At 43.4% G+C, this 18,671-nt stretch overlaps 1 protein-coding gene and 1 non-coding gene across 4 annotated transcripts in view; both read left to right on the plus strand.

Moving 5' to 3' along the window:
* Positions 1-18,671, plus strand: part of LOC124619612 (sodium-coupled monocarboxylate transporter 1-like) — a 212,021-nt gene that overhangs the window by 38,724 nt on the left and 154,626 nt on the right. Inside the window, exon 2 of one of the 3 annotated variants that reach the window (XM_047146115.1) lies at positions 17,429-17,697. In XM_047146115.1, the coding sequence (XP_047002071.1) occupies positions 17,507-17,697 (191 nt within the window). In that variant the 5' untranslated portion in view covers positions 17,429-17,506. The remainder of the gene's footprint in view (positions 1-17,428; positions 17,698-18,671) is intronic. The other 2 variants (XM_047146116.1, XM_047146117.1) reach the window with 2 other exon arrangements.
* Trnas-cga lies at positions 10,989-11,063 on the plus strand. Its single transcript has one exon. It is a non-coding gene; the product is annotated as a tRNA-Ser (tRNA).

The following is an 18,671-nucleotide window of genomic DNA, read 5'->3' on the forward strand; positions in this document are numbered from 1 at the left end:
ACCTGGAATCGAACCCGGATTTCCTGTTTATTGCAAGTGGTCGCCTCTGCCACTTCGGCTATCTGGGCGCGCTCCCCTAACCGTCCCCGAGGTCACTCTGTCTACATCCTGATATCGTAGTCCACTAAATTCGTCACCTAACGCTCGCAAAATTACTTGGATTCCCGCAACGGAGAGAATTAAACAACTAGGAGTCGAGACCAATGTTGATTTCGTCGTGTGCCTCCCAAGATCTCTAAAAAAAATTCGGATCTCACTATTAGATCATAGATCTGTACCTAATACAGCTGACGTCAAGGAATACTCAATCTGCGAATTATTTTCGAAAATATTTCGTGCATCTGTGTATCGTCAACAGCTCTTTCGGATATTCCCTTTCAAAAGAACCATCTATGATTTACCTGGAGCGATTTAAGGAAATCACGGAAAATTTGAATCTTGATGACTGAACTCGGATTTGAACAGTCGGCTCGAATGCAAGTCCAGTCTGCTAACCATTGTGCCACCTCGCTCCGTGATAGTACGGAAGGCGGTACTTATTTAGTTGGTAATGTTCTTAACTTCTGGGGCGCGGTATCTCATTTTTGGTCTCTTTTGAAATATTTGTTTACTTTCTGAAAAGAAGTGTTGATGAATGAAGTCTCTCACAAACCGAACCAGCATTTTCGGAGATAACTGACTTTACTAAACTACTCCTTGCAACACAAAAAATAATCTCAATAAAGATGAGGTCAGAATATTATTTAGTACACCTTACAGTGCAGCACGAAAGAGGTAAATAACTTTCATCTAATAATTTTTACCTCAAAGCCTTCCTCTTCTGATTCCTATGTATCAGACCAGTGAACGAACTGGTTGACACCTCGTTTGACGGCGAGTAACCGATCAACTTACTACAATTCTTACGGAAAATATTGCGTAAGCTATTGAAGAATTATCGGTTCAATATTTCTCAGGAACGCCTTAGTTTCATTTAAAGAAATAAGCAACGAGAGGACGCGACTGACCTTCGATCGTTCGCCGTACAACAGTCCGTCACCAGCCTCTCATATTTGAAGCCTGAAATAAAACTCTGAAACCACAATGAATAATATCTGCTTGAGAAGGATCTCAATAGACGATAGAATTGAAATAACTCACACGGCACTCTCGTATCACCCATGAATAGTAATTATTCAGCTGAATCAGCATACAGAGCGAACCCTATATGATGCGTACAAAAACATGAGAAGAGAGAAACGGAAAGAAAGAAATCCAAAGGCAGTAGTAGAACAGTTCTCCCAATTTTCTCCTGCTGTATCACCAAATTGCATCATATTTCCTTTAGTAACTACATAAAGTGTAAACACTAACGTACACTTCATTAACTATTACACATTTTATCTTTTCTCCTCAAGGTGAAAATTTCAAAAAGCATAGAATCAGAATACTGGTTCTTTCTTAGACTGTAAAAATTTCAATTACTTAAAAAGTAACATTAAATATTATATTAAGCGAGTTATTGAAACAGCTTTTTTTTTCAACTTCCTGACAGATTAAAACTGTGTGCCGGACCGAGACTCGAACTCAGGACCTTTGCCTTTTGCGGGAAAGTGCTCTACCAACCCTTTTTTTTTTTTTTTTAAAGGGCCTCCCATCTCCCCTTCTAGCCCTTCCATTCGCTCTCCTTCATGCGCCTTCTTCGGCGAGCTTCAATGCCACTTTTTTTTAATGGGTTATGAAACTGAATTGCATCTTGAAGACAATGTTAGAAAATTGTAATCCGAATGGATTACCGTGAAAATAACTCTCTCTATAATACTGTTGACTGCATTAACGGAACGCAAAATATTCTTCCATTAGAATTGAAACAAAAATGTGAGACAAGCAAAAGTAAAAATTAAGAGAGGAAATTAAACTTCTTCAGTGATGCACGTCTTATGCATTAGAATAATTTTTCCCTACTATTCTTGTGCTGTGGCATGACTCCTGTTACTTTTTGGTAAAACTTACTTTCTCGGGGTTCTGTTGAGGCCTTCACAGCTACCGTATCGGCCTCGGGGCACACGAGGTCACCACCGTACTTCACCCTCAACAGCAATCCCCTACTTTGGCAGTCTATCTTGTTCCGTCGATTTCATATTATTTAGGTATTAACCGATGCCTTGTTTCTGAAACAAAATTTGCATCATATTTCCGAACTTCTTTTTATGGTCTTTGTATCGGTATATTTTGAAGTATTCGTCTTTCATATATTCTCAATATTCTTGTAGATTGTCATTGCCTTTGTTGTTGACAACATAATTGACAAAATTTCCGAATAGCCACAAGATGACATTGTTTTTTTGTGGTGGAAAGGAAACTTCTTCCGGGAAGAGTATATCGTGTAGTGTGATTTCTCTCCCATCGGTCCGTTTGAGAAAAACGACTTGCAATACAATGTCATTCCAAATATTCTTGTATCCATTACAGATAAAGCGGTGCTTTAAGGAGTCCAAATTGTGATATTTTTGGCACACATTGGTTGCATGTAGTCCTATTGAATACAGTTTTTCGTTGGTGCTAATTATGTTGTTGACAACTCTGTACCATGACGCTTGCACTTCCGTAGTCAGTGTTTTGTTATTTATATTAATCCATATTTTTTTCTAGGTTTTGTTGGGATACTTCAGCTCCATTTTATTTTGGTTTTCGCATGATTGTAACTTCCCTAGTATATATTTACTTGTCCTCTTATTTTTGTCAGTTAAAATGCATGTCAAGTAGCTTAATTCTACATAAAAATCCTTAATATGCTTTAGGTTGTAATTTATGTTGTGAACATCTACTGACGGCTGTATGCTTCCGGGTTTAAGAAGGTCAAATAGAGCGGCAGTTATGCCGTTCGGCTGCGTCTCTGTAAGTTTTAGCGTTCTTTTGATGAAAAGGGCAGTGTTTTTCCTCCGAAGGTCTGTCGGCCCTAGGCCTTCGTTTTTGGGTCTCGATGTAGTCGTTCCTACTGCTACTCTAAAAATATGGCCTTTCCAGACGTATTGATAGATTGTGCTCATTATAGATTTCACTATGTCTGGAGGTGTTGGTAAAATCTGAGAGACATATGCAGTCTTCGAAAGAACTGCACAGTTTATTAGTTTAGTTCTTTGCTTGATATTTAAGTCTCTTGTTTTATGCAGTATTAAGCTGCCTCTGATTTTTCCTAACACCTGTTTCCAATTAGCAGCCGTTTTTCTTAATGGGCAACTGTAAAAAGTTATGCCCAAAGCAGTGTGACGGCCCATCCTGTTTGCCCACGGTAGCTGCGCATTGTCCAGACCCTGTAAATTTATAAAGAAACTTTTCGTTTCATTTATCCTCGCACCAGTTACCCTGCTATAAAGCAATAACTTGTCCGTTAGCTGGCCACAGTCATAATCGCTCCTTACTAGAACTCCCACATCGTCAGCGTATGCATTTGTAACCGTCTTCAGCCCAGCTATTGTTATGCCTTCTAAGGTTGTGTTCAAAAGCCGTAAAAGGGGTTCCAGAGAAACCACATAAAACAACACGGCCAGGGGACTTCCCTGAGGAACTCCACTAGATATCAATACTTCATTAGTATATTGTCCATTCATCGAGATTTTGGTTCGTATGCCTCTGACGATGTTCATTAAAACCGCTAAGTTGCCTTCATTGAAACCCGTGTGTTTCAAGGTTCGGAACATATATCCATAGTTGACTCTGTCAAACGCTTTAGCAAAATCAATGAAGGCCATGCTTCCATTCGCTGACGATGATGAGAAAATAGAAATAATGTCTCGATATTCACATACAGTCTTAAAAATGGTACGTCGAGGGAGACACGTCTGGTGGCATCCAATGACTTTTTCTAAAATCGGTCCCATTCGTTCTTTAATTACACGTGCAACTACCTTGTAATCTGAGTTCATTAGACTGATCGGCCTCATTTTAGTAATATTTTTCGCGTCCGTACTCCTTCCCTTTGGAAGTAGTACAGTTACACTTTCCTTGAAAGCAGCAGGAATATCCTCTCCCCTCAAGACGTCATTAACTACTTCCGTGAACTGGGAACCTATTAGGTGCCAAAAGGTCCTATAAAACTCCACAGGCAGGACGCCTGGGTCGGGAGACTTCCGTGAAGGTGAAGATTTGAGTATATCAAAAACCTCGTCATTCGTAATTTCCAACGTTAAACATCTGTTCTCCTCCTCTGCAACAACTGCCTCTATTCCGGAGTTCTGTAAAAACTCTTGTACTGAGTTTTCGTCAGTAGCATTTCCAGAATATAATTGCTGAAAAAATCTATGTGCTTCATTTAAGATATCCCTTTTTTCTGTTAGGACTCTGTTATCTTCCGTTCTGAGGCTGGAAATAAAATTTCTTCTTCTGTTTTTTGTGTGTTGTATCAAGTGGTAGATGGAGGTGTTTTCTGCCTCCACCGTCGTTCTATGTGTGATTTGATTTGTAATCCCTCCAAATGTACCCTCTTTATATTTATCATTTTGGCTTTAACGTTTTTAATATTGATAAAGACGTCTTGATACATTGGTTGGATGTAAAGGTCTCTTACGCAAGAGTAGTAAAACTCCATTGTGTGTCCTCACCACATTGCCCTTTCTTTGGCGTAACATATCAGCGCTGCTCTTATCTTTTTCTTAGCGGCCATAGTCCACCATTCAATAGTTGTTCTATATTTAGTTTTTTTTTTGGTCATCAGTCTACTGACTGGTTTGATGCGTCCCGCCACGAATTCCTTTCCTGTGCTAACCTCTTCATCTCATAGTAGCACTTGCAACCTACGTCCTCAGTTATTTGCTTGACGTATTCCAATCTCTGTCTTCATCTACAGTTTTTGCCCTCTACAGCTACCTCTAGTACCATGGAAGTCATTCCCTCATGTCTTAGCAGATGTCCTATCATCCTGTCCCTTCTCCTTATCAGTGTTTTCCACATATTCCTTTCCTCTCCGATTCTGCGTAGAACCTCCTCATTCCTTACGTTATGAGTCCACCTAATTTTCAACATTCGTCTATAGCACCACATCTCAAATGCTTCGATTCTCTTCTGTTCCGGTTTTCCCACAGTCCATGTTTCACTACCATACAACGCTGTACTCCACACGTACATCCTCAGAAATTTCTTCCTCAAATTAAGGCCGGTATTTGATATTAGTAGACTTCTCTTGGCCAGAAACGCCTTTTTTGCCATAGCGAGTCTGCTTTTGATGTCCTCCTTGCTCCGTCCGTCATTGGTTATTTTACTGCCTAGGTAGCAGAATTCCTTAACTTCATTGACTTCGTGACCATCAATCCTGATGTTAAGTTTCTCGCTGTTCTCATTTCTACTACTTCTCATTACCTTCGTTTTTCTCCGATTTACTCCCAAAACATACTGTGTACTCATTAGACTGTTCATTACGTTCAGCAGATCATTTAATTCTTCTTCACTTTCACTCAGGATAGCAATGTCATCAGCGAATCGTATCACTGATATCCTTTCACATTGTATTTTAATTCCACTCGTGAACCTTTCTTTTATTTCCATCATTGCTTCCTCGATGTACAGATTGAAGAGTAGGGGCGAAAGGCTACAGCCTTGTTTTACACCCTTCTTAATACGAGCACTTCGTTCTTGATCGTCCACTCTTATTATTCCCTCTCGGTTGTTGTACATATTGTATATGACCCGTCTCTTCTTATAGCTTACCCCTACTTTTTTCAGAATATCGAACAGCTTGCACTATTTTATGTTGTCGAACGCTTTTTCCAGGTCGACAAATCCTATGAAAGTGTCTTGATTTTTCTTTAGCCTTGCTTCCATTATTAGCCGTAACGTCAGAATTGCCTCTCTCGTCCCTTTACTTCCTAAAGCCAAACTGATCGTCACCTAGCGCATTCACAATTTTCTTTTCCATTCTTCTGTATATTATTCTTGTAATCAGCTTCGATGCATGGGCTGTTAAGCTGATTGTGCGATAATTCTCGCACTTGTCAGCTCTTGCCGTCTTCGGAATTGTGTGGATGATGCTTTTCCGAAAGTCAGATAGTATATCGCCAGACTCATATATTCTACACACCAACGTGAATAGTCGTTTTGTTGCCACTTCCCCCAATGATTTTAGAAATTCTGATTGAATGTTATCTATCCCTTCTGCCTTATTTGACCGTAAGTCCTCCAAAGCTCTTTTAAATTCCGATTCTAATACTGGATCCCCTATCTCTTCTAAATCGACTCCTGTTTCTTCTTCTATCACATCAGACAAATCTTCACCCTCATAGAGGCTTTCAATGTATTCTTTCCACCTATCTGCTCTCTCCTCAGCATTTAACAGTGGAATTCCCGTTGCACTCTTAATGTTACCACCGTTGCTTTTAATGTCACCAAAGGTTGTTTTGACTTTCCTGTATGCTGAGTCTGTCCTTCCAACAATCATATCTTTTTCGATGTCTTCACATTTTTCCTGCAGCCATTTCGTCTTAGCTTCCCTGCACTTCCTATTTATTTCATTCCTCAGCGATTTGTATTTCTGTATTCCTGATTTTCCCGGACGTTGTTTGTACTTCCTCCTTTCATCAATCAACTGAAGTATTTCTTCTGTTACCCATGGTTTCTTCGCAGCTACCTTTTTTGTACCTATGTTTCCCTTCCCAACTTCTGTGATGGCCCTTTTTAGAGATGTCCATTCCTCTTCAACTGTACTGCCTATTGCGCTGTTCCTTATTGCTGTATCTATAGCGTTAGAGAACTTCAAACGTATCTCGTCATTCCTTAGTACTTCCGTATCCCACTTCTTTGCGTATTGATTCTTCCTGACTAATGTTTTGAACTTCAGCCTACTCTTCATCACTACTATATTGTGAGCTGAGTTTATATCTGCTCCTGGGTACGCCTTACAATCCAGTATCTGATGTCGGAATCTCTGCCTGACCATGATGTAATGTAATTGAATTCTTCCCGTATCTCGCGGCCTTTTCCAAGTATACCTCCTCCTCTTGTGATTCTTGGACAGGGTATTCGCTATTACTAGCTGAAACTTGTTACAGAACTCAATTAGTCTTTCTCCTCTTTCATTCCTTGTCCCAAGCCCATATTCTCCTGTAACCTTTTCTTCTACTCCTTCCCCTACAACTGCATTCCAGTTGCCCATGACTATTAGATTTTCGCCCCCCTTTACATACTGCATTACCCTTTCAATTTCCTCATACACTTTCTCTATCTGTTCATCTTCAGCTTGCGACGTCGGCATGTATACCTGAACTATCGTTGCCGGTGTTGGTCTGTTGTCGATTCTGATCAGAACAAACCGGTCACTGAACTGTTCACAGTAACACACCCTCTGCCCTACCTTCCTATTCATAACGAATCCTACACCTGTTATACCATTTTCTGCTGCTGTTGATATTACCCGATACTCATCTGACCAGAAATCCTTGTCTTCGTTCCACTTCACTTCACTGACCCCTACTATATCTAGATTGAGCCTTTGCATTTCCACTTTCAGATTTTCTAGTTTCCCTACCACTTTCAAGCTTCTGACATTCCATGCCCCGACTCTTAGAACGTTATCCTTTCGTCGATTATTCAATCTTTTTCTCATGGTAACCTCCCCCTTGGCAGTCCCCTCCCGGGGATCCGAATGGGGGACTATTCCGAATCTTTTGCCAATGGAGGGATCATCATGACACTTCTTCAATTACAGGCCACATGTCCTGTGGATACACGTTACGTGTCTTTAATGCAGTGGTTTCCATTGCCTTCTGTATCCACATGTCGTTGATCATTGCTGATTCTTCCGCCTTTAGGGGCAATTTCCCACACCTAGGACAAGAGAGTGTCCTGAACCTCTATCCGCTCCTCCACCCTCTTTGACAAGGCCGTTGGCAGAATGAGGCTGACTTCTTATGCTGGAAGTCTTTGGCCGCCAATGCTGATTATTTATCAAAATTTAGGCAGTGGCGGGGATCGAACCCGGGACCGAAGACGTTTTGATTACGAATCAAAGACGCTACCCCTAGACCACGGGTACCTTCTATATTTAGTACGCATCCTTAAAACTGACTGCCTAGTTTCTTGCATCTCTAAAGATAGAGCGTTTTCAGAGAGGGTATTGATACCTAACTTCCATAGTGGGCGACCCCAATATGTCTCTTGCCTGGTTAATTTGATGCTGCACCTCACTCCGAGGTGGTCAGAGAAGGCAGCTGGTATCACCTCGATACTACTGACTTTGGTGTCTAAATTGGGGGTGACATATATTCTGTCGATTCTACTCCGTGTAGCACCAGTGATATATGTGAAGCGAACCAGCGTCGGATATTTTATTTCCCACGCATCAAAAAAACCACTTCATGTTGGTGACCAACCCCTGCAGTTCTTAGGAGAAGTTAAAATTTGGAGGCTGATCCTTTTTATTTAAAACGCAATAAAAATTTCCACCAATGACAATTTCTGCGGGGTTTTCTTGGAGTAGAAATAAAATGTCACTTTTAAAAAAGGCTGTCCTCTCTCGTCTCGCATTGTTGGCTGATGGTGCGTATAGGTTTATAAAAGTGGTGTTAAAAATTTTGCAGCTAATTCCCCTCCCCGACTCTAAAAGACACACGTTTGTCATCTCGATCCCTTCTATAGCTAGGATGGCTGTCCCACACGCGTTTTCTGGAGCCACATTCAACACCTCTTTGTTCCCTGAAACATACAACTCTCTGACATTAACTTCCTGCAGCAAGGCGATATCTGTATCTGACTGATACAGAAAGTCCTTCAGTGCAGCTGCCTTTGCTTGACTCTGAATTTTATTTATGTTTAGGGTGGTCACGTTATATGTATGTTCCACTGTGAGACGCTACAAGACAGTAAGTAGAGGACACGTTATTGGAGCCGCGTACAATAACTTCTGTTTAGATACATATAGTTTATTTCATTTTACTTTTATTCCAATGACGGTTTTCCTTTTTTTTGTTCTTTCTTCTTAGAGCTCAGTGTGACAATTTTTAATAAAAAAATTCTTCCTCAAATGCACCTTCCGCCTCCATTGCATCGGTCTGATCCTCCTTTTCGTCCGCACAGTTAAATCGTGTCGCGGTGATGTGTCCATGTCCTTGTCCAAGTCGGGTTTCATTGTCCATAGCTGATGTCGTATTGTCATGTAAGGGTTCAAATGTTCCGTGTGGCGTTTCAGTCCGTTCTTTTTCTCTTGTGCCCATCCGAACACTCGCCGACCGGCTGCCTTTTGTGTATATTCGTCCTTCTTTTCGGTCTCCTGTATCTTCCTCAGCCGCTCTCTTAAAGTAGGGGCCAAGTTCCCTGCAGCTTGATGTGCTTTCGTCTCTTTCTATTTTTTGATGATTTTGGTGAAATCGTCGGTGAAACCTGTGGTGAACTTACTGGCGATTCCATGGAAGGTCGAGGAGAAGTCACCTGTCCCGCCTTCGTGGTGGAAGATTTTTTAGCTCCGTTAATTTCGGAGTCAGCCGTTGCTGCTGTTTCTACGACACGTGAGATGGGTGGTGTCATTTGTTCGTCTTCTTGCGCCCCCCATTTTCCTTTGACGTTTCCTGAACCTATCTGTAGTGTCCTGTCATCTGTGTGGTCGTCAGTTATTTGTTGCATCACTTCCTCTTTATGTCAATCCACTGTAGTTCCCTCTGGGATGTTGGCCCATGCATGTGTAACTACCGCTTCGTACTCTACCATGTCTACATCAGGTATTATCGATGAAGCTTGTCGCTCGTGGGAAGAGTTGTCAGAAGGCAAGTGCGGTGCGCCCTCAGTGACGTCATTACTGGCCAGTTTCTGATTGTCATCGTTAGTCAACTCCGCGGTGCTTCCCGTTTCCGTGCGCGCGTCGGAAGGTCCCGCCTGTTGATAGGGGGACCGGCCAGCTGCCGCGGCAGCGTACGTCACTTGCATGCTTACAACTTCTCCTGGGACAGCCGCCTCGTTAGTCGGTAACTGAGGAACACGCCTTCTACTGCACTCACTTCTGACGTGCCCTGTGGCGTTACATAACGCACAAGTCCGTGGCTGCCCATCATACATTATGAGAGCGCGATGGCCACAGATATTCAAGTAAGAAGGGATATGTGGTAAGAGCTCAATCTTAATCTGTCTAACTCCATTCAAAACCGGAAACATATATTGCTCCGACCATTTTTCTGCAATATTAGATATAACCCTACCATAGGGCTGAGGAGCAGCATTGATTGCTCCGGCAGGGACCTCGAACGGCAGTTCGAAAACTCTCACTGTTCGAATGCTTAGCCCAGCATGGGAAACAAGAACGTCACTAACGGTTCAGTCTGTATGATTAAATTTCATTTTGCCACCACATTTGTCAACTATCGAGGAGCACAAATCAGAGGAAATCAATTTCAAAAAGACAGAATTGGAAACAAAAGAAAGATGAACGCCAATAATTTCGTCTCCTGTGATCTTAACTGTTTCTGGAAGCTACCTTTTTATCTCAAAAGTCTTTAGTCTTTTACAGGTCCAATCAAAAGTGAATCTAACCGTATCTCTTCTTTCACAGTTAATTTCGTTCATTCTGTCATTTTAAATCACTGAAAGATGCAAAGTAAAGAAAGCGCTCTACTGGCCTTCGTAACAGCCACACAGCCGCTGTTTACGCCAGCCCTCCTAGCGCTGCCGCCACACGTCCGTCCAGCTCGGCGGCCGAGCAGCGAATGCCAACTGAGCTACCCAAGCACGACTCACGCCCCGTTCTCACAGCTTTACTTCCGCCATTACCTCGTCTCCCACATTCCAAACTTTACAGAAGTTCCCCTTGCAGAACTAGCATTCTTGAAAGAAAGGATATTGCGGAGACATGGCTTAGCCATAGCCTTGGGGATGTTTCCAGAATGAGATTTTCACTCTGCAGCGGAGTGTGTGCTGATATAAAACTTCCTGGCAGATTAAAGCTGTGTACCGGACCGAGACTCGAACTCGGGACCTGTGGAAGGTTGGAGACGAGGTACTGGCAGAAGTAAAGCTGTGAGGACGGGCGTGAGTCGTGCTTGGGTAGCTCAGTTGGTAGAGCACTTGCCCTCGAAAGGCAAAGGTCCCGAGTTCAAGTCTCGGTCCGGCACACACTGCGCACACACTCCGCTGCAGAGTGAAAATCTCACTCTGGAGCTTTTCCTTCTTTTTTTTTTTTCTTTTTTTTTTTTTTTTTAACGGAAGGAAATGCTTCCTGAGGGAGGCGTTTACCACATGGGGTGTCAGCGAGGAAAAGGTTCATACAAATTGGCTCTGAGCACTATAAGACTCAACTGCTGAGGTCATTAGTCCCCTAGAACTTAGAACTAGTTAAACCTAACCAACCTAAGGACATCACAGACATCCATGCCCGAGGCAGGATTCGAACCTGCGACCGTAGCGGTCTTGCGGTTCCAGACTGCAGCGCCTTTAACCGCACGGCCACTTCGGCCGGCAAGGGTTCATACAGTTCTGAAATCGCGTTTAAAGTTTGTTGGAAGTCACTCTTCCCAAATACTGAATGAATATACCCAGCATCATTTGCTTGCAGTGAGCTAGAATTCCTCATGACTTGTACACACTTTCTAACTGTGATACATGTATTATTGCGTTGAAACCTTTAATGTAACGTTACATTTCTTAATGATAGGATTATCACAGTATTTATACTCAATCACGAATTACAGGAAATACTGAAAATAAAATTTTTGTTGCTCCTGGAAGCCATTAGATAGGCAATCTGCAACTGAGTTCACGATCGATGAACCGAAAATGGCTCTGAGCACCATGGGACTTAATTTCTGAGGTCATCAGTCCCCTATAACTTAGAACTACTTAAACCTAACTAACCTAAGGACATCACACTCGTCGATGCCCGAGGCAGGATTCGAACCTGTGATCGTAGCGGTCTCGCGGTTCCAGACTGTAGCGCCTAGAACAGCTCGGCCACCTCAGCGGACGATCTATGAACCATGAACCATGAATTAGGTTAGTCTGTTAGTAATATGTTCCAAAACACAGCGCATAAAAGCAGCAGTCCGACTACGGAATTACCATCTCATGCGGAGGCTGCAGTTAACACCACAACACAAACGACAGCCTGGCGTGCATGGTAGCGCCGATTGCCATACTCACCGATGATGGTCACTCATGGTAGTGCAGGACCGTGATTCATCGCTGAACATAATGCGGCGCTATTGATTAGGTCAGCAATAGAGGAGGCACTCTTTTACAAGCTGTGTGTGTACTTCGTGTCATTATCTCCAAAAAATATGAATGTAGATCTAACACCCAACTTTTCTGCAGTCTTGTGCCAATTGTCATTCAAAGCGCAAGAAAACGGGACATGAGACTGTAGTCTCCAAATGGTGATAAATCAAAAATAGATTTACAGCAGTCTTAGAAAAAGTTATAGGAATGAATGATTAATTATGAACTCCCTATTATCTGATAATAGCGAGCTGCAATCTGCAAGTGGGACTGTGTGACCTTATTAGCCGTCTAATAATACGGATATCCAGTATGTATTACACACAACAAAACAAGTTTTGCATCACCCCAGTTCCCAGAACTCCTGAATATAGACGTTGACTGTGGATATTGTATCACAGACACAGTCCCTTTGACTGTTCAGAGATGTCACTAAAACTGCCCAAAGATGTAAATAACCATGCATAAGCAGCACCTATTAGACGGAGGGGGTCCGACAGCCGATCAGTTCCAGTCACTCCACCAGGAAGGAGGTGCACGGCTCGTGTTGTCTCTAGTTCAGCCATGCTTAGACTGTCAATACCGTGGTTCGATCGCGTCCGCATTGTTACTTTGTGACAGGAAGGGCTCTCAACAAGTGAAGTTCAAAATGGTTAAAATGGCTCTGAGCACTAAGGGACTTAACATCTGAGATCATCAGTCCCCTAGAACTTAGAACTACTTAAACCTAACTAACCTAAGGACATCACACACATCCATGCCCGAGGCAGGATTCGAACCTGCGACCGTAGCAGTCGCGCGGTTCCGGACTACAGCGCCTAGAACCGCATGGCCACCGCGCAGCAAGCGAAGTGTCCAGACGTCTTGGAGTGAACAAAAACATTTGTTGTTCGGACGTTCAGGAGATACAGAGATCCTGGAACTGTTGAAGACATGCCTCGCTTAGAACGCCCAAGGGCTACTACTGCAGCTGATGACCGCTACCTACGGATTATGGCTCGGAGGAACCCTGACGGCAACGCCAACATTTTGAATAACGCTTTTCGTGCAGCCACAGGACGTCGTGTTACGACTCAAACAGTGCGCAGTAGACTGCATGATGCGCAACTTCACTCCCGACGTCCATGCCGAGGTCCATCTTTGCAACCTCGACACCAATGCAGCGCAGTACAGATGAGCCCAACAACATGCCGAATGGACCGCTCAGGATTGGAATCACGTTCTCTCACCGATGAATGTCGCATATGCCTTCAACCAATCTTTGGAGACGTATATGGAGGAAACCCGGTCAGGCTGTACGCCTTAGTCACATTGTCCAGCGAATGCAGCAAGGTGGAGGTTCCCTGCTGTTTTGGGGTGGCATTATGTGGGGCCAACTTACGCCGCTGGTGATCACTGAAGACGCCGTAGCGGCTGTACGATAAGTGAATGTCATCATCCAACGGATAGAGCAACCATATCGGCAGCATATTGACGAGGCATTCGTTTTCATGGAGGACGATTCGCGCCCCCATCGTGCACAACTTGTGAATGACTTCCCTCAGGATGACGACATCGCCCGACTAGAGTGGCCAGATGTTCTACAGACTTGAATCCTATTGAACATGCGTAGGATATTCAAATAACTTCCGGGAATTCAGCCAGGTAACACTTTCGCGACCGCCAATATTTCGGCGGGAGAAGACCCCGCCATTTTCAAGGCAAACTGCAACGGACAGGAGGCGTACATGCAAATTTAAAACCTCGGTTCTCGGACTGTGTGTTATCTTTCCTGCTTCAGTCCGAGAACCGAGGTTTTAAATTTGCATGTACGCCGCCTGTCCGTTGCAGTTTGTCTTGAAAATGGCGGGGTGTTCTCCCGCCGAAATATCGGCGGTCGCTGAAAGTGTTACCTGGCTGAATTCCCGGAAGTTATTTGAAAGTTGTATACGCCAGGAGAAACTCAGGTCTCACATGCGTGGGATAGATTGAAAAGGGCTGGTTATGGACGACGAGACCCACCAACCAATCTAAGGGATCTACGCCGAATCGCCGTTGAGGAGTGGGACAATCCGGACCAACAGTGCCTTGATGAGCTTGTGGATAGCATGCCACGACGAATTCAGGCTACTGGGTATTAGAGGTACCGGTGTGTAGAGAGTCTGGATCATCTCTGAAGGTCTCGCTGTATGGTGGTAAGACATGTAATGTGTGGTTTCCATCAGCAATAAAAAGGTTGGAAATGATGTTTATGTTGATCTCTATTCCAGTTTTCTGTACAGGTTCCGTAACTCCTGGAACTACATCTACATCTATATGGTTACTCTGTAATTCACACTTAAGTGCCTGGCAGAGGGTTCATCGAACCATTTTCATACTATTTCTTTACCATTCCACTCTCGAATGGGACGTGGGAAAAAGGAAAACCTAAATCTTTCCGTTCGAGCTCTGATTTCTCTTATTTTATTATGATGATCATTCCTCCCTACGTAGATGGGCGTCAAAAAAATATTGTCCCATTCGGAAGAGAAAGTTGGTGATTGAAATTTCGTAAATAGATCTTGCCGCAAAGAAAACCGTCTTTGTTTCAGTGACTGCCACCCCAACTCGCGTATATCAGTGACACTCTCTCCCCTATGGCGCGATAACACGAACAAGCTGCCCTTCTTTGCACTTACTCGATGTCTTCCGTCAATCCTACCTGGTAAGGATCCCATATCGCGCAGCAATATTCCAGCAGAGGACGGACAAGTGTAATGTAGACTGTCTCTTTAGTGGGTTTGTCGCATCTTCTAAGTGTTCGGCCAACAAAGCGCAGTCTTTGTTTCGCCTTCCCCACAATATTATCTATGTGGTCTTTCCAATTTGAGTGGCTCGTAATTATAATTCCTAGGTATTTAGTCGAATTGACAGCCCTTAGATTCGTGCGATTTATCATATAGCCAAAATTTATCGGATTTCCTTTAGTACCCTTATGGATGACCCCGCACTTTTCTTTGTTTAGTGCTAATTGCCACTTTTCGTACCATACAGAAATTCTCTCTAGATCATTTTGTAATTGGAATTGATCTGATGATTTTACTGGACGGTAAATTACAGCGTCATCTGCAAGCAATGTAAGGGGGCTACTCATATTATCACCTAGACCATTTATGTAAATCAGGAACAGCAGAGGGCCTATGAATCTATCTTGCGGAACACCAGATATCACTTCTGTTCTACTCGATGATTTACCGTCTATCACTTCGAAGTGTGACCTTTCTGAGAGGAAATTACGAATCCAGTCACACAAATCAGACGATACTCCAGATGTATGCAATTTGATTAATAGTCGCTTGTGAGGAACGGTATCAAAAAATTGTTCAAATGGCTCTGAGCACTATGGGATTTAACATCTGCGGTCATCAGTCCCCTAGAACTTAGAACTACTTAAACCTAACTAACCTAAGGACATCACACACATCCATGGCAGAGGCACGATTCGAACCTGCTACCGTAGAGGTCGCGCGGTTCCAGACTGAAGCGCTTAGAACCGCTCGGCCACTCCGGCCGGCGAACGGTGTGAAAAACCTTCTGCAAAATCTAGGAATATGGAATCGATCTGAGATCCCTTGTCGACAGCACTCATTACTTCTGGGAATAAAGAGCTAGCTGTGTTGCACAAGAACGATATTTTCTGAATCTATGTTGGTTATGAATCAATAAGTCATTTTCATAGAGGTGATTCATAATGTTCGAGTGACGGCCGCGGTGGTCTAGCGGTTCTAGGCGCTCAGTCCGGAACCACAAGACCGCTACGGTCGCAGGTTCGAATCCTGCCTCGGGCATGGATGTGTGTGATGTCCTTAGGTTAGTTAGGTTTAAGTAGTTCTAAGTTCTAGGGGACTGATGACCACAGATGTTAAGTCCCATAGTGCTCAGAGCCATTTGAACCATAATGTTCGAGTACAGTATATGCTCCAAAATCCTACTGCAAATTGAGGTCTGTGATATGGGTCTGTAATTCAGTGGGTTACTCCTATTTCCTTTCTTGAATATTGGTGTGACCTGTGCTACTTACCAGCCTTTAGGAACAGACCTTTCGTCAAGTGAACTTTTGTATATGATTGATAAGAAAGGCGCTATTGTGTCTGCATACTCTAAAAAAGTAACCTGATTGGTATACCATCTGGACCGGAAGACTTGCCTTTAAGTGATTTGAGTTGTTTCGCAACACCTAAGGTATCTACTTTTATGTCACTCGTGCTAACCGCTGTTCTGGTTTCGAATACTGGAATATTTACTTCATCTTCTTTCGCGAGGGAATTACGGAAAACTGTTTTTAGTAACTCCACTTTAGTGGGACCATCATCAGTAAGACTTTCATCGCTATCACGCAGTGACGGTATTGACTGTTTTTTGCCACTGGTGTACTTTACATACGACCACAATCTCTTTGGGTTTTGTACCATATTTTGAGACAATATTTCATTGTGGAAACTAAATTTCGAGCTTCCGTGAAACTTAGCTAGTCTTGGGGATTTTGTGTTCTTCTGAACTTTTCATGCTTTTTTCGTTGCTTCTGCAACAGCGTTCTGACGTGTTTTGTGTACCATGGTGGATCAGTCTCGCCTCTTATTAATTTATCCGGTATGAAACTAACTATTGCTGTCGATACTGTATCTTTGAATTTGAGCCACATCTGGTCTACATTTAACTGAGGTGACGCAGAACCTTTTTTGATGTATGTATGTGCTAGTTCCCTGTCGTAAGATTGAGGCTTAAAGAAATCTCGAGCGTAACATTTTTTTTTTTAATATGTAAAAATCTGCCAACCGGTTGCATAGGTTTTCTATATACCTTGACCAGGTTTCGTCACCTCTATGGGTGACTCCACCAGAAGGTAAGGTAATTACATGAAGAACATATCGTCAAAGATGTACAGTGATTTAAGAGCTGAGTTGCTCAAGTCATACATTAAAATATAAGACATAATGTTCTTCAAAAAGTCAAACATCAATACATAAGTAACGCCGGTGTGGTGTGAGGAACATTATGTCTTATATTTTAATGAATGACTTGAGCAACTCAGCTCTTAAATCACTGTACATCATTGACGATATGTTCTTCATGTAATTACCTTACCTTCTGATGAAGTCATCCTTAGAGGTGACGAAACCCGGTCAAGGTATATAGAAAACCTATGCAACCTGTTGGCAGATTTTTACATATTGTTCAAATTTGTGTATACGGTTGCCGCAAACGTCAGCCATGTTCAAAGTCGCACGCGCGTAACGTTATTCCCAAGTCCTCCAGGCACCTCAACCAGTGCGGCCCGTTTTCGACGCCAGCCCAGGAATCAGAAGACGGAGCACCGCGGCCCAGGATGGACGCGGCGACGGGTTCGGCGCCGGTGCTGGGCGCGGTGGACTACGCGGTGTTCGGCGGCATGCTGCTGGTGAGCGCCGCCATCGGCGTCTACTACGGCTTCTTCGCGCGCTCCTCCGGCGCCGACGCCTACCTGGTGGGCGGCCGCTCCATGAGCACCATCCCCGTGTCCCTGTCACTCATCGCCAGGTCAGTCCATTAGACGTCTCGTAGAAGCACTTCTTGTCGTATATTTTGCCGCGCCACTTCAAAGTAAAGCCTCGAGCTTTCGACGATTACCTCCATCGTCTTCGTCAGAAGCATTTGACTGTCAACACTGCTGCTGTGGCGGCCTTATATAGCCCATAGACGGCTTCTCATTGGTTGGAAATTACGTAGTGCTCTCGCAGATGGTGTTGTAAGTAGGCTGTTTAGGTTTTTATATTGGTATCGTCACGTAGCGCTCTGTATGAAAATCACTGGCTGTGCTGTGTGCACTCTGTGGCAGGTTGGCATTGTTGAAATATTCGCTATAGTAGTGTTGGGCAGTTGGATGTGAACAGCGCGTAGCGATGCGCAGTTGGAGGTGAGTCGCCGGCAGTGGTGGATGTGGGGAGAGAGATTGAGGAGTTTTGAGAGCGGATGATCTGGACGTGTGTCCATCAGAGAGAGTAAATTTGTAAGACTGGATGTCATGAACTGATTATATATATATATATATATATATATATATATATATATATATATATATATATATATATATGACTTTTGAACACTATTAAGGTAAATACATTGTTTGTTCCCTATCAAAACCTTTCATTTGCTAACTATGCCTATCAGTAGTTAGTGCCTTCAGTAGTTAGAATCTTTTATTTAGCTTGCAGTATGTGCGCTCGCTGTATTGCAGTAGTTCGAGTAACGAAGATTTGTGAGGTAAGTGATTGGTTGGTTGGTTGTTTGGGGAAGGAGACCAGACAGCGTGGTCATCGGTCTCATCGGATTAGGGAAGAAAGTCGGCCGTGCCCTTTCAGAGGAACCATCCCGGCATTTGCCTGGAATGATTTAGGGAAATCACGGAAAACCTAAATCAGGATGGCCGGACGCGGGATTGAACCGTCGTCCTCCCGAATGCGAGTCCAGTGTCTAACCACTGCGCCACCTCGCTCGGTAGAGGTAAGTGATTC

Source organism: Schistocerca americana, chromosome 6, assembly GCF_021461395.2.
Source record: "Schistocerca americana isolate TAMUIC-IGC-003095 chromosome 6, iqSchAmer2.1, whole genome shotgun sequence".
Taxonomy (NCBI): Eukaryota; Metazoa; Arthropoda; class Insecta; order Orthoptera; family Acrididae; genus Schistocerca; species Schistocerca americana.